General features: G+C 34.9%; 1 protein-coding gene across 1 annotated transcript in view; it reads right to left on the reverse strand.

Moving 5' to 3' along the window:
- LOC125653681 (uncharacterized) overlaps window positions 1-15,771 on the reverse strand; it is a 226,576-nt gene that overhangs the window by 38,720 nt on the left and 172,085 nt on the right. The window contains exons 214-235 of the mRNA XM_056150422.1: window positions 12,753-13,004; window positions 12,481-12,640; window positions 12,032-12,267; window positions 11,769-11,899; window positions 11,393-11,546; window positions 10,965-11,186; window positions 10,664-10,757; window positions 10,454-10,571; window positions 10,152-10,300; window positions 9,886-10,019; window positions 9,517-9,789; window positions 9,035-9,325; window positions 8,617-8,768; window positions 8,048-8,189; window positions 7,621-7,724; window positions 7,174-7,380; window positions 6,839-7,013; window positions 5,808-6,091; window positions 4,576-4,731; window positions 3,353-3,569; window positions 3,032-3,195; window positions 2,632-2,940 (exon numbers count right to left, since the gene is read on the reverse strand). Coding sequence (XP_056006397.1) covers window positions 2,632-2,940; window positions 3,032-3,195; window positions 3,353-3,569; window positions 4,576-4,731; window positions 5,808-6,091; window positions 6,839-7,013; window positions 7,174-7,380; window positions 7,621-7,724; window positions 8,048-8,189; window positions 8,617-8,768; window positions 9,035-9,325; window positions 9,517-9,789; window positions 9,886-10,019; window positions 10,152-10,300; window positions 10,454-10,571; window positions 10,664-10,757; window positions 10,965-11,186; window positions 11,393-11,546; window positions 11,769-11,899; window positions 12,032-12,267; window positions 12,481-12,640; window positions 12,753-13,004 — 4,124 coding nt within the window. The remainder of the gene's footprint in view (window positions 1-2,631; window positions 2,941-3,031; window positions 3,196-3,352; window positions 3,570-4,575; window positions 4,732-5,807; window positions 6,092-6,838; window positions 7,014-7,173; window positions 7,381-7,620; window positions 7,725-8,047; window positions 8,190-8,616; window positions 8,769-9,034; window positions 9,326-9,516; window positions 9,790-9,885; window positions 10,020-10,151; window positions 10,301-10,453; window positions 10,572-10,663; window positions 10,758-10,964; window positions 11,187-11,392; window positions 11,547-11,768; window positions 11,900-12,031; window positions 12,268-12,480; window positions 12,641-12,752; window positions 13,005-15,771) is intronic.

Consider the following 15,771-nt stretch of genomic DNA (forward strand, 5'->3'; position numbering starts at 1 on the left):
AAATTGTCCAATTACGATGAAGATCACGATGGCCATTGCAGTTTTTTGACATGACCTATCAATACCAAACCTAATCCAAAATTAAAAGCAGGACTCTGACATTGATTGTGAAGTGCATATTCATCAACTGTAATATGCATATTTAAATATAATATCCTTACAATAACGGATTCATGAATACACTTGAATAAGAAAGTACATGTTGTACAAAACTTTCTGTTACAAAGTATGTTTCAATAGGAAAACTACATTTGTTATCTAACATTTCTTTATACATAAGATATCAATATTTTCAATTTATGAAGTTAATGCATATTTATATCATTTAAAAAAATAATTAGGGATTGACGTAGCAAGTAAAATTTACCTACGTCAGCCCAAAATTATATCACAAAGTAATGAGCTGGTAATAGCTTTTCAATCATGTACAAAGTATTAATAGATCACAAATGTAATCTTCTTATTAACACATAGTGTTTTTAAAAATGATGATATACAGTTAAACCAGTGGGATTCAGTAAAATTGACCTTTATAGAGAATTGACTCTTAATACAGGTTCACTTTATCAAACAAGCTTGGACGTTCTATGATTTACAATACCACATGCATAACTAGCTGCAGAACTGTAGCTCTCTGAAAAAATATTTTGACATAACAGAGAGCTACAGAGCCACCCCTTATAAAAACCTTCGATTTACGGCGCACAAAAAGCTGCGCACGGTTGAGGCCTTATATCGTTGTATTCTTGAGTTACTGTCTCATAAATTTAATATCAAAAAATTCTTAACATATTTTCCTACTATACTTGTGTCTAAACATACCTTCAAATATTCATTAAAGCCCCACATGACCTGAAAACTCCCAGCTTCAAATGATTTCGTTTGTTGACGTAGCCATGTTAGGTAGCCGGTCAATTCGAATCCTGGTTAATTTCCATACTTGCACAATAACGTCTAGATGTGAACTAATATCCCCACAAGTATTTTAGCTAAATATTTTAAATAATATATCATCCCAGTGCCTTTAAATAATAATTATTCGAATAGCTAAACTCACGGCAATGCGGCTTTCATTAGTCTGGTCCGGTCTCTGTCCCTGCCACACGAGTGTTAAGGACTTTAGTAGCATTTTCATGAATCAAGAGCTTATTTTACCTTTAGAAAAACTTTATTTTTTTAATTTCTATAAATTATTCGTATTGATAATAAATGAAGAGCGAATACATACCATATAACGAATTTTATGAATATATACCAACAACAACAGGGTACGAACTGACCCGGCTACCTAACATGGCTACGTCAACAAACGAAATCATTTGAAGCTGGGAGTTTTCAGGTCGTGTGGGGCTTTAATGAATATTTGAAGGTATGTTTAGACACAAGTATAGTAGGAAAATATGTTAAGAATTTTTTGATATTAAATTTATGAGACAGTAACTCAAGAATACAACGATATAAGGCCTCAACCGTGCGCAGCTTTTTGTGCGCCGTAAATCGAAGGTTTTTATAAGGGGTGGCTCTGTAGCTCTCTGTTATGTCAAAATATTTTTTCAGAGAGCTACAGTTCTGCAGCTAATGCATAACAAGAGTACCACAAATGGTACACAATACACCCATGAAAATAATGCTTACATAAGGGTGTTTTTCTTAAGCCATAATTTGTAAAAATGGGAAAGGAAAAGTCAAATATTGCTAATATTGATTTGATCATCCATGTTTTTAAAGGAAGTCAGCCATTATGATGATGTAGAGTACTACCTTAAAAGGACAAACCACATCCTTTATTTAATATATTTCCTAAAAACATACTTTAACATCATGCACCTGTTTTTATCATTAAAAATCCTGACACCTCAAGAGACAGACCTGAACATAAATAGCTTCATAGCATTTGTTCATTGACTATTATTACTTCAGAAATCTTCTGGATTTCCAAAGCTGTCTTGCATGGTAAGACTTTATTTTAATTTAAAACTATTTTATATAATATCAATTTAATTAAAATAATTTTATTTAGTAAAATTATTTTCACGTTAAAACTTTGTGCGCTGTTGGACGTATATGAGTTGAATTCATTATATTTGTAGATTACCACGTTTACCACTTTCATGATTCCATGATAAATAAACAGCTTTATCATCTTTATCTGCGTTTGGAGTCAATCTGAACTCGGGAAAATGTTTATTACAACATTATTTAACCCTTGACATATCCATAAGGCACAAGTAGGTTTTGCATCAAGTGTAACTATCTAAAGATTTTCTACACCAAATACATGGGCTGTATATGAATTAATGTTTTTCTCTATAGTCTTGGATTTGATCAGAACACACAGCCAAGTCATTGGGAACTTCTGTATCAAGTACATGTACAAACATTTTCTCTCTTTGTGTTGCAAACAGTACTGACAGAATATACTGAAAACCCTAAAGAAATCTTAAAATAGTCACAAATGTCTCAAGATTAAATAGATCAATCTGAAAATACACTGTACCAAGTTCACAGGTTTACATTTCTACAAACTCCATCAGAAAAAATCTCTGGACAAAAAGCATTTATGGACAGACAGAAAAACTTTGATTTTCATTTGTAGGGGTTTAAAAGGCTACTCTTTATCTCTATACATACCTCTCTATATCCCTCCACATCAGTGGTCAATCTTGAAGATCCAATTCCTGCCTCATACATGATGACAGGATTTGAGTAACCTCTGAACTGTTGTCCAAACCTACACAGAGTGCCAATAGGCGGGGGCATTTCCAGATCAGAAAACTCTGCGTAAGCAGCCCATGGTGTGAATGCATTAATGGCAGTTGGCAAAACATTGTCCTTCTTAAAGATGTGAACAAAAAGTAGAGTGTCTGTGGAGAGGTGTGGAATATCACACAGCTGATTGATAAAGTCATCCTCCACATAGACAGACATGCACCACTGCAGCTAAATACGACAAAACCAGAAAAAGTATGTAAATTCGTAGCTTTTTAAAATTCACTCATTCTATTTGAGCACCTATTCAAATCTAACTTACCAGAGTGGCTTCCAAACTCCTTACATCAAATTTAATGGTGTAGGTATTGTACACCTCACTGGGATCAAAATTCACTTCAGTTTTCAGTCTAAATTTTTCTCTTGTGTTGTTAAAGTATCTACACCACGACACAATGTATGCACTAGCGTTCAATGAGGGATTGGCTGGAAAATAAAAACCCATTAGAATATATAGAACGATTTGTTTTTCCCTCAAAAGTGCCATCAAAATATCAAATGAGTGCAAGTATCATATTCATTTCGAAAACCCTGCAAGACCTACATTTTAGTGACTCAGTAAAACACACACATGTATATGTACCTGCATAAAGCTGAACTCCACAGGAATTTCGCATTGTGCTAGGCTTAGTCTGGCCTGTGACACTAGTTCCTTCATCATTGACAACATTAAATGAAGAAGCAGTGGTGGTCTGAGTGGAAGGGGCATCTGTTGTGGTCAAAACTGGGAATGTTGTATTACCAGAGTAGCCTTTCTCCATCAGGTACTGCTGACAAGTGCATGTGCCATTGTCACATGTCTACATAAATAAATGATGGTCATATACATTCTGTATAAAGTTTTACATCTACAATGATACTCTCGCTTAGATATTCTTATACACACTCTCAGCTAGCTACCTAACATATGAAACAACAGTAAACAAGACGCCTGATCAGTCACCTGAGTATTAGTTAAAAGTATCACTAGTGGCTATAAAATCTATAAAAAAAATTCCTGTTCTGCATATCTAAGATAGATTCCAATATTCAGCAGTACAAAACAAGATGTGTTCTTCAAACACATATGCCCCCAAAAAGTGCCCATACTGATAAAAGGCATATGTTATATCAACACTATATGACTATCCTGGACCAGCCCTAGAGTAAACAATTTTAGAATATATTCCTTTCTGCTTTTCCTATACATGCATTTAGTTTTTACACATGATCAGCAAAATTATAGAAGAAGTCTTTCAAAAGCTAAAGACAATAATTACTAAGATAATATTGGTCCAACCTTGAAACCAAAACTCCTACCCCTAGGATTATGAAATTTACAAGTTTGTTAAAGGGCTACCTGCTCCTTCTATATACATGTATCTATTTAGTATCAATAGCATTAAAGATGTTGATTATAAACACTATAAGCTAAGTTTGGCCCTGTCCTGGAGTCGGAACCTCTACCCCAGTGATCATGAAATTTACAATTTTGGAAGAAGCCCTCCTGCTCTACATAACATTGTATTTAGTTTTTTCTTACAGATGTACAGTTGTAGAAAAGATTTCTGAAAATTTGATTATTTTTAGCAGTTCAGGGTGCAGGATTTCTGAAATTTACAATTTAATTCCCCCTTGTCCCAAAGATGATTCATACCAAATTTGAAAAGAATTGGATGGTACCTGTAATTATTGAGAAGAAGTTACAAATGTTCAATTTTTAACGCACGATGGACAACCTAAATATCAAGTGACCTAAATATCCCTTCCGATTGGGGCTTGAGCTCAACTCTTGAATGAATATGTACTTTATAAAAAAAGTTATACATCTGTTGGAACAGGATCTGTGAAGCAGCAGGAACAAGCATCAGTCATAAACTGTTCCTCCTGATGTTTCATAGTGGCAAACCCTTCATCGGTACCATCCCAGAACAAGATCTCTGTCACCACATCTCCATTGTGACCTGCTGCTCGAAGCTGAAGCTAGTAGGAAGAAATGCACTCCTGTTATTTCAACCAAATAAGGTTATTTTGTCAATTTCTTTAATTTGCTTTAAAACATTTTTTCTCAGGCCAAATATTTATCATTATAACTCAAATCATACATGTAGTTTGTTAAAGAACTGTGAAAATACAGTATAATGTAAGGTAGCTAACATGGATATTGCATATAAATTTTGAGCACCATGTGAACTTTCTATACAATGAAGATGGATATATCAAATTTATAATATAGAGACATATTTGTATAACAAAAGTAAATTTTAATCCCTAACCATTAAAAATTAACAAAGGAAAGACAGGATAAGGGGCTTTATACATGGCCCCCATTTTGAAAAGTCAGCATAAACAAAATTGTAGGTCATTATTTAGTTAACCAAATCAAGTCCATCTAAAAATGAGTACATTTACATAAATTTTAACATGTATGACATATACTAAGTTCACAGAAAGGTCACAAAGTTCATAAAAAATTCACTAAAAAATAACAAAATTTGAAATAATGTTGCTTCAGAAAGTATAAAGCACACACTTGCTTTCCTCTCAAACTCACATATTTTGTACACTAGTATCAACTTGAAGTAGTATAAAATCATATGCTCAAAGTTTTCCATGGCAAATTGTATGTAATTTTTTTTTTAAAATGGGTTATTTTTTTCTGAATCCTAAAATTTGAAATTCTGTGTATTTTGTTACTTACATTGATGATCATGAATTTCTACTATCAAAGGCATTTTACCTAGGTTTCACAGTTTTATGTTTATTTTTACATTTACATGAACAGGGGCCATATGGAGTCTTTAATATCTTATTTAGCCCTTTCAATGTACAAAATCCAAGTTTTAGTTGTGAACAGAAAAATCCATAATATTAAATGATCCTGTAATGTTGGCACAGTTTCTTGTTAGTATATAGTGAATTTGCTATCAATAATTTCATGAATTTGCAATGAACATATACCAAATTATACTTACCAAATCACTCTTATCGTGTATACCTAAGTCCCCAGAAATTTGCTATCCCCAAGTTTAACTGAATAAGCTGATGATTACACCTACTTTGTATGTTCCTCCATTATACATCTCAGCTGATCTATACATGGCTCCTGCTCCCAAAATGTCTTTGTTGACCGAGTCTCTTGTCAGGCTCAGTTTTAATTTCACTTTATCCTCCACAGGGAAGTCCATGATGTAGATGGGTGAGTACTGAATCTTCCAGTACACTCCGTCTGGATCCATCATTCCTAATTTAGTGAGTTTCTTCCAGTTTGGATCACTCTTAATGGATATCTTCTGATTTGGACATGACAATCCAGTGGGTTTGGCAAGGTGCAAAAATGATCCTAGAAAATGCAGAAGAAAAAAGCTGTAGTACAATGTTTGAACACACAATAATTTTAATTTGCTTGTAACATTTTGCAATTAGATTGGATGAACTGCATACTTCATTTTACAATAATATATCTCATTGGCAACCTGACAATAATGAAAGAAAAAGTTTGTAAGCTCACACACCCCAAGCTCCAACATTGCTTGATAATGCCTCACATAATAAATGGTAATGCTATGTATTACTGCAAGAACAGGACAGATAGGCTCGAAATACAAAATTCAAAAGGGGTATAACTCCCAGAAAAATTATTGAATCAGAATTTCCTGGGAATATGCACATCTACACTGTGCGTCCTTATTAACTACAAAGTTTCACGGTCTCAGAGGAGTTGCACTGACAAAAAAGGGACTGACAGACTGGTCAAAAACATTATACCCTCCGCATCTTCATTAACATACATGTAACTGCAACACTAAGCTTGTGGTGTCATTAGCAAACTTAACATTTTTGTTGAATTTTCTCTCAAAACCTTATTTATCAAGTAATGAAAATAAATAACAAGAAATGAATCTACATAGCAAGGAATGTCAATTGGGTTAAATCATTAACTTGATGGATATTACACTACTTATAAGCTCCCTTGCATTCATGACATAAAATGCTATCCATTAAATCCACAAAGCTTTATAATACATTGAGCAAGTGTTATTTGTTTTGACAAGTAATATTTGAAAATTCAGAAAGAAATCAAATAAACCTGTGACATTAGTATTGTCGTTCACCCATAGAACATCACTGGAGAAGTCCGAACCATCTTTAACAACACCACTGCTGGGGACAGTCTTATCAATGAGGATTGGGGGGGAGTGAAGCTCCACGGATAGACCAGCACAGTTCTTTACTCTCATCTTCACATAGTAGGGTATGTTCTCCTAAAATGATAATTAAATATTACATTGTATATGTATAGCATGCTTTTTGCCTTAGAAACCATTTATGCATTTGGATTTTGTTTTAATTGAAATGATAATTGTTAGTATTCAAGAGAGAGTATAACTGATACAAATATAATAGATAAGAATTTGAGAATACCTGGAGTTTGATATCCACTATATCATAGGCTGTGTAGGTGTTGGACAGGGTAATCCAGTCCGTGATACTGGTGGCTGTGGCTGTATTCCTGTTACAAGATGTGTTTTTCCACAGGGACAGTTCAAAGGTAGAGATTCCCGATTCTGGGTCACTAAAGTTCATCCAGTTTATAGTGACACTAGTGTCCACCGTGGAGTACGTCACAAGCTGGAGAGGAAACCGAATACCTCGTGCTTATAAGTAATGGGTTAGGCATTTGTACTTTTTTCTGATAAGGCTGCATTTCCATTGATTGTAAATGTGCAGTTTTATTTAATCAGACACAGACTGCAGCATGTGAAAAGAATATTTAAAGATATTGAGAGTTCTTACATGATATTTCTGATAATTAATTTATCATACACACATAAACCTGGTTAAACAAAGCACTACTTTGGAGAAAAGTACCATGTCATAAAAAGGTCCTGTTTTCATCTTCCCCATTTCTGGTTCTGTGAGATCAACAATGAATTCTGAGTAGGTGCTAGCACATTGCCCAGAATTATCAGCAGCTGAAAGACAATAACTTCATGGATAGAATGAAAAAGCTTCACTATCTGTTAAACATGATAGCATAAAGTACTGTATACAAGGAAATATTTGCCCACATTTTATTTTTGCCCTCTTTGTCAGTTGACAAATCTAAAACTAGATGAAACACTGTTTTCTCTCTTATCTCTCTTTTAACACAACTGTCTGGGCGAATTTAAAATGGGGTGAAACTGTCTGCAAGTATAAATGGGCAAAAAAAAAACCCCCAAAAAACCTGTATACAGTATTGTAAAACAATTTAAAATGTGGTGTTTTTCAGAACAGTACATTAAACAACTGTTACCAATAACCCAGATGTAGTATGTCTGTCCATGAACTAGTTCCAGCCCTGTGAGTTCAGTGTATGTGTTCTGTCCTTCATTAGTCACATCTCTGGCAGAAAACAAAGCCTTTCTCTCACTAGCTGACAGTGAGCCGCCATCAATCTGTTAATAACAGAAATCAAAAGTAGAAGTTGTATTCAAGGGGTGTACAAGAATACAAGTTGTGGCAAAATATACATGTACATGCAGCGTATTGAAATATATCACAGGACAAATTCCCATTTAGCTCTAGTTATACTTACATGTTGATGACAAATTTATTTCCTATGGAAGCTAAATGATAAGATTTATTTCCTTTTAATTAGTTTTCCTTTTATGACATAACATATCTATGGAAATGCTTCCATAATGTCAAAATATGATCATATGTGTATGGGGGAAAAACCATTGTGAAGTCACATATTCCTTACATTACCCACCTCTGAATGTGTCATTCCACTCATTTATACAGGGAATATATAATTATTATAGTCCCAAGATATATCTCACACATAAAATATTCTAAGAGGGCACTCTATCAACAACTTACATATTCTTTACAATCTGTGCTGTTTGCATCTGTTGTGTTGGAAATGGCTACATAGTACATGAAGATCCCCAAGGATGAAGAAAATCCATTGTACTGAACTTGTAGGGTGGTGTTAGTGTGTACACAGCTCCCAGGGCTTGATATGATCCCAACTGTGACATGTACAACAATAAATCAATACAAATGATATTCAACAGACTTGTTTAATTTGTGCCTATTTTTTGTAAGTTGAAAGGTGTGTGGTAATATATAACTTTAGTTCCGTGCATAATATGCAGCAGATAAACTATTCCTTTTTGTATATAATAAGAAGCAGGTAAACTATATTCTTCTCCATGTACTTTATTCCTCTTTGATGTTCAATAATATATAGCAGATTTGTGTATAATATACACTGAATGCATCAGATATACTTTACCTGTGATCCCTCCTCCATCGCCAACAGTAAATCCATTGGAAGTGACCATGGTCTTAGAGAACGATTTGCTGTAGGCAATTACAGTGAAGTAATACGTAGCTGTGCCTGGAGTAAGGTTAAGGTCATAAAACGTGACAGATGTGTTTGTCCACACAGTGGTGTATGGTACCACATCGTAGCGCGTGTTATTAAACCTTCGGTCAGTTCCAAGGGCTACTTCATAGTAAGCTACCTGCTGGCTTCGGTCTTGGGAATCCACTTGGGATTGGTCAGTATTAACACCAGGAATACCTTTAACAGAATTCATACTTTCTAAGAAACAAGTATGCACGGCATTTATTTATCAGAGTAGGAAAATAGACTCATCTATATTGAAATATATTATTCATTATGAAAGATCTTTATCTAATCTTTATTACTGTGGTGCATGTATTCATTTACTATATACTTATAAAGATCACAGTGAATATTTTTGACTTTACCATTGTTGGCATCAATTTGTACAATAGCATCTGGAGAGAGACCAAATCCATTCCAGTTGGCTGATACAGTCTTGGGAGAAGGCAGGATGTTTAGATCAAAGCCTGCAATGCTTCCATCATACACTTTGCCTGGTAGAAGTGGTGTCCCTTGAATAGTCACACCAGAGGATCTCAGTATGTACTGATATCCGATGGAATTAGTCACCCGAACAAGGTTTATGTAAGTTTCACTGTTCACCAACACTAAACCATCAATCAATCCTGAAGTTTTCACTGAAAAAAAAAAGTGTATGATCACAACAATCATCCTTCTCTATCCTTATCAGACAGGAACTATCAAGATTGCAAGTACAAGATTTTATAACGTACATCCCATATCCAAAAATGCAGAAACCACTTTTCCATCCAGTCTTTCAATTGCCCATTCATACTTGGTGGCTGGACATGGATCTCCTGAGGTGTCCCAGCCGGCCATAATGGTAGCTGGATCTGTCTGGATGTCTCTGTCCAGAGAAAAGAAACACAATGACCAAATGTGACATCGATAACATGAAATAAAAAGGATATCTACATGTAATTGTTTATATATAGGATAATATCTTAAATTAAGATTTCAAAATGTTCCAGCAACTTACACATCTGAATTGCCTCCTTCAACTAGGTCCATGATTCCAACATGAGACAGTGGTGATCTCCCCTGACTGAGATAAGACATGTACACTCCATTGGAGGAAGAGACACTAGACAATCCTGCCTTGTTTACTGCCTTCACCGACACAAAGAGCTAGGCAAGAAAAAATAATATTAAATTAATGAAATGCCAATCTATAAAAGGTCATAACTCATAATTGAACTCCAAGAGTATAGTTAACAGTATATGAAAAGGCACACTTGTAGTTTTCATCCCTAAATAGAAATTGCTTTAAAATAATTCCACCTGTCTTTGTCCATTTAAATTCAGGCCTCCCACAGTGTAATGTTTACTGTCCAGTGGAATGGGGATGAAAGACTGGATCTGTCCTCCCCCTGGTGAAGTGCCCACAGCTATCTGATACCTTACAAAGACAGAATCCACTCTAAAAAAATCATGTTCCTCACAGGAGAAAATCACTGTTTTAAAAAGAGCTATGTCAAAACTTGTACTTACTCCTCAATTCCTGATTCTGGGTCCGAGAATGGCATCCACGTTACAGAGAGAGATGTTAAAGATTCTGAACAAATAGCATCCAAGGCATCACATTCTGTCCAAGGAAAATTATTTCCATTTCATTATTGATAAGAAACCAGAATAATTTTATTTCGAACAATTTTGAATATTGAATTAAAGTTATGACTCCCAATCCCCAGAAACCAAAATTTAACACCTTGTTGAATACTGATAGAAGGTTACTAGCAAGGTATCATGTGGACATGTAAACAATACTATGTTTATATATTTGCACACCCACCTGCTACCGTGGAACACTGTACGCTGTTCTGTGTGACAGTCACAGCGTTATCTGTGAAGTTGAATCTGTACACAGTGTGGAGGTCTACCACCCTGCCTGTGACTGGAGGAGTGGTGTCCATGGTAATAGGAAGGGAGAAGGCACTGATCTCTAGACCCACAGTGTTCACAGCAGTCACTGTCACATAGTAAATAGAGCTGTGGGTCAGCTGGGAGGTCACTCCTGAAAACAATATCAGCCTTGTGTAAATCTAGAGCTAAAAGTCTATATTCAGTCTGTATAGACTCTTTTTCAACCATTCATTGCTAATACACTGATTTCCCAGTTTTGTTCACTTAAACTACGGAGTTTATTACTCGTACTATGCATTCACAATATCATACATAATACTTGTAGTTTGATATGTATCATTTAATAGTATCCCCTACCAGTGATTGTGTACTTGGATACATCGGCAGACACAACAACCCCAGACAACAGACTGTCATCCCCCTGAGCTGGCCCCATAGCAATGTGGTACTCTTTGATTGGGGACTCTGTGTCTGAAAACCCTGTCCAGCTACACTCTATAGATTGGTCCGGCTGCAGAGTAGAAACAGTAATTTATACAATAAAATGCAAATTGGAAATTTAAAGGTTTTGGCCATTGTCCTTATCGAACATATGTTAATTAGTTATTCAAGATTAATGAGAGCGAGTTCTTAACCTCTAAATTGAATTAAGTCTGATACAACTTTTTTCAATACTACCTCCAGAGCTTGGATTACATATTTTATGTTCAAATGATACAATGCCATCATATACCTGGATATATTCTGGGCACACCACAGATCCAGTTGTGGGTGTGCTCTCATCAATCACTATGGCACTGGTGATTTTCTTGGAGATTAAGCCCACACTGTTTTCTGCCCATATACTTATGATATTTGGTTTTCCTTTGAAATAATTTGAATAATTTTTAGGATGTATATACACATGCATGTTCAAGAATTTCAAGATACAAATTAATGATGAAAGAAACACAGTATCAGTAAACAGGCAGACCCAGGAATGAGAGCTAGAATTACCCATTTTCGAGGATGTGATGGAAGCCACATTTACTCCATTGCTTTTCAAGGAGGAGATGTTCAATTCTTTCTTTGCGGAAATGTCCTCAGCATAGGGATAAGTGCCCACAGCACACCAAGCCTTCACAACATCAGATTCTGTATCATTATAGTGCCACTCAGCCGACACATGCTTTTCAGACATCTCATACACAGTGTCATTCCCCTTTCCCTCTGATACCCATTCATCTGCTAGTCTGAATAAAAGTCAAAGAAAAACTTTCAAGGAACGCAAGCCACAGAATAACCCACGTTTTTATCTGACAATGCAAATAAATGTGTCCATAGAGAAATTAATATTCATACAAGATGCAGCAACCATGCAAATCAGTCTACTGCAAGCATTCAGAGACATCATTTACAACACTAACAAATATCACAAAATTTACATTTCATAATCTTCATCTGACCTGTCAACCTCCACAACAGGAGGTGTTTGATCCACAGTAAATCCATCAGAACTTGTTTGTAAGACATTTCCATTGTTTGTCACAGCCCTAATGGTGGTGTAGTAAGTTTGATTTGCCTTCAATTCCAGATTCATTTGTGCATAACCTGAGCTGGTTAAACCTACAACAAAACAATTTACAATTCAGCAAATGAAAAGAAAATTCTTAGACTTAACTCATCATTCCAAATGTACATAGCGTAACAGTAAATATGCTCTCCTTCAAACACATACCATTTCCAGCTACATTGCTTTCTTCCATATGAACGATGTTTTCTTCAGTAAATGGCAGGATATCTTGTTTTTCTGGTCCTGTCCCCACAGCCATCTCAAACTTCATGATGCCATGTAAGCTGCTTTCAAAGCCAGTGAACTGCACAGTCACCGTGCTGGCATCCAGCTGTTGGTCTATCTCAAACACACCATCAGGATTTAAGGTTCCTGACACTATGTTTTCACTGCCTTCAGCTCCATCAAACACCAAACCTACAGTGATTAAGACAGTTTATCATAAATCAGGATCGAAGAATATATATGATAAGGGTTCTATTTGCACAACAAAATCAACATTTGTGCCATTGTTTCAAAGTGTATGCAATTTGTTTAAAAATCCTTATGCAACTCAGTTGCTGGTATTTTGTCACCATCTTCAGTACTTTCATACAAAATTGTTATTTTTCACATAGTTTTTCTTCTAGAAAATGTCAAATAGATTTATCTTTTCAGTACACATGCGATAGAAAAATTTGGTTTGTCCAAAACTGTAATCTATTTCCTGAGAGACAAACATTCACAAACAATAGCATTTTAACTTAATCTGAGTAAAATAGAGAAATTACATCACTATATATGTACTCCAAAGGACTGTCTATATCAGACACATCTATATGAAATTTTTCATGATCTCTGTTATGAAATAAAATAATATTTAGACTTTCTTTAAAGCTAAAAATTTTGATTTATGAGGGCTAAGAAAGGCTGGTTTATATGCTCCAAAAACTGTAAATCTTTTTTCATAGTTTAAAATCAAATTTAATAAGTTTTTCCAGCATGCAAGTTTACACAGAGAATGGGCATATATATATTTTATTTCCTCTTTAAAATTACATGTATCCAACCGTTGTGTATTATAAAAATAATTATTTTTTGATAACTAGTTTTCCTGGCTTAAATTGATGTAAACAAAATTTCAGAACACTAAAATTATCTCTGCAACAGTATCAATTTGTTTCGGAATTATTTGAAATAATATATATTTTGCCAAGCCGTTGTTAGAGGACAGGTTTCCATGACAACTATTGCTTAGTCAAACCTTTGTATGCTAATTTTGTCTTAGACCTATCATAATATTATTTACCAAATACAAAGTTTCATTCAATTCTGTGACATACCATGGACATTAAATTTTAATAGGTACATAGACCAGTCTCAAGTTCTGCCATACAGCCCGAAATCCTGATGCTGGGGTAGAGAATTTCAAAATTTTAGTAGAAGGCTACACGCTTTTCATAACCAAACATAAAGTATTTATTTGCATATACACAGAAGTAAAAACAAGTATTTCTAAAGATTAAATGCATTTTCCCAATGTCCCTAAAGTAGAACCCTTAGCCCAGGAGCAAAGTTTACATTCTGGTAGAAAGTTAGATGCTTTTTATAACTAATGCATTCAGTATTTCTTCACAATACACAGAGGTATACAATATTAAAGGCATCTTCCCTATACATACATCCTCTTTTGGACCTCACCCTAGAGTGTGAACCCCTGGCCTGTTGGGTCATGACCCTAGAGTGTGAACCCCTGGCCTGTTGGGTCATGAACTTCACAAATTTAGTAAAAGGCTGTATGCTCTTCATAACAATATGTATAGCTTTTCTTCAAGCTGTGCAAGGGTAAGGATTTTCAAAGAAATAATGCATTTTCAGTATATGAAGCATAAAGTGCCACCCTAACAACAGAACTCATGGGCCATGAATTTCCCAATTTTGGAAAAGGTTCCTCTCTTTATCATCCATAAGTACTCATTTTTCGAGGTGACGTAAGTCAGTCTCGTATGTCAGACCCCAGCTTCAATGGCGCCCTGTTTTAATCACTACCATTTGCGAAATCACTTTGATTTTTAATATAAGAAATTTGTTGTCACATATGCTAATGCAACGTAAAAGCTGTCACAATTCACTTTGAGATTGATATAGGATCCATATGTTTACCCTCTACGATAAGCGAGTTAAATAAGAATTTATGAAATCGCAATTTTTATCCCTTCGATATGAAACAAAGTCCACACATCAAAAAGAATCGCGAATTAGTGTTTAGGTTTGTAAACAAGATCAAAATTATTTGTCGTTTGCCAACATTTTATTCCACGATCTTAGAAAAACAGAATTGGACTGTAGGAAACGATTTGCATTGCTTCTGTATTCATTCGCATTTTCACATATAGACGGGGAAAACATGGTCTATTTTTCTCTAGGAATTCTGGGTAAACAGCTGTCTCCTCTTATGTCTGAAAATTATGTTAATTAGCCGATTTATCGCCTATCAAAAAATAGTTCACATTGATACTATGTTCCATTTTTATTAAACTGTTATATATAAATTCTGTTTTATGTCAGATTGAAGAAGTCTTCCTTGTATGTGATCTGTTGTATTTATCAAGCAGAAATTGTGTGTAATTAGAATTTTAATATTAAACTCTGCACTATTTCTCTGTATCCATACGCGCCACGCTATCCTGTTTATCAACAAGGAGAAAACGTCTTGCCTGAGAGAACTGATATATTCTTGCCAACGCATTAACTCAAGGTAATTATCTGAAACCCAATGCGTTAATTTCGTACAATTTTACCAAAATATTTCTTTTGGACGCATTTTTTGAGATTTTAATACTAAATCTGGGTGTAAACATGTAATCTTCGATCGAAAGGGCCGAGCGCCATTTCCCGCGCTCTTTCATGGTCAAGTCAGATAACTGTAAACATTGATTAAGAAATATAAATGAACATGTTTTTGTGAATATATTTGTTATTCAAGAAAAGAACTCCATTGGAAGTAATATATTGGAAATCAAGTTTACATTTCTTTGTCACGAAATATGATTTATCTCAAGAGTTGAATGAATTATCTCAAGAGTTGACACTTGTTTTCAAGAGTTGATATTTCAAGAGTGGAAATTTTCTTGGACTGGTTTAACTTTGACTCAAGAATTGAATGAGTTATTTCAACAGTTGACAGTTGTTGTCGTCATCAGAT

The sequence above is a fragment of the Ostrea edulis genome, chromosome 1 (assembly GCF_947568905.1).
Source record: "Ostrea edulis chromosome 1, xbOstEdul1.1, whole genome shotgun sequence".
Lineage (NCBI taxonomy): Eukaryota > Metazoa > Mollusca > Bivalvia > Ostreida > Ostreidae > Ostrea > Ostrea edulis.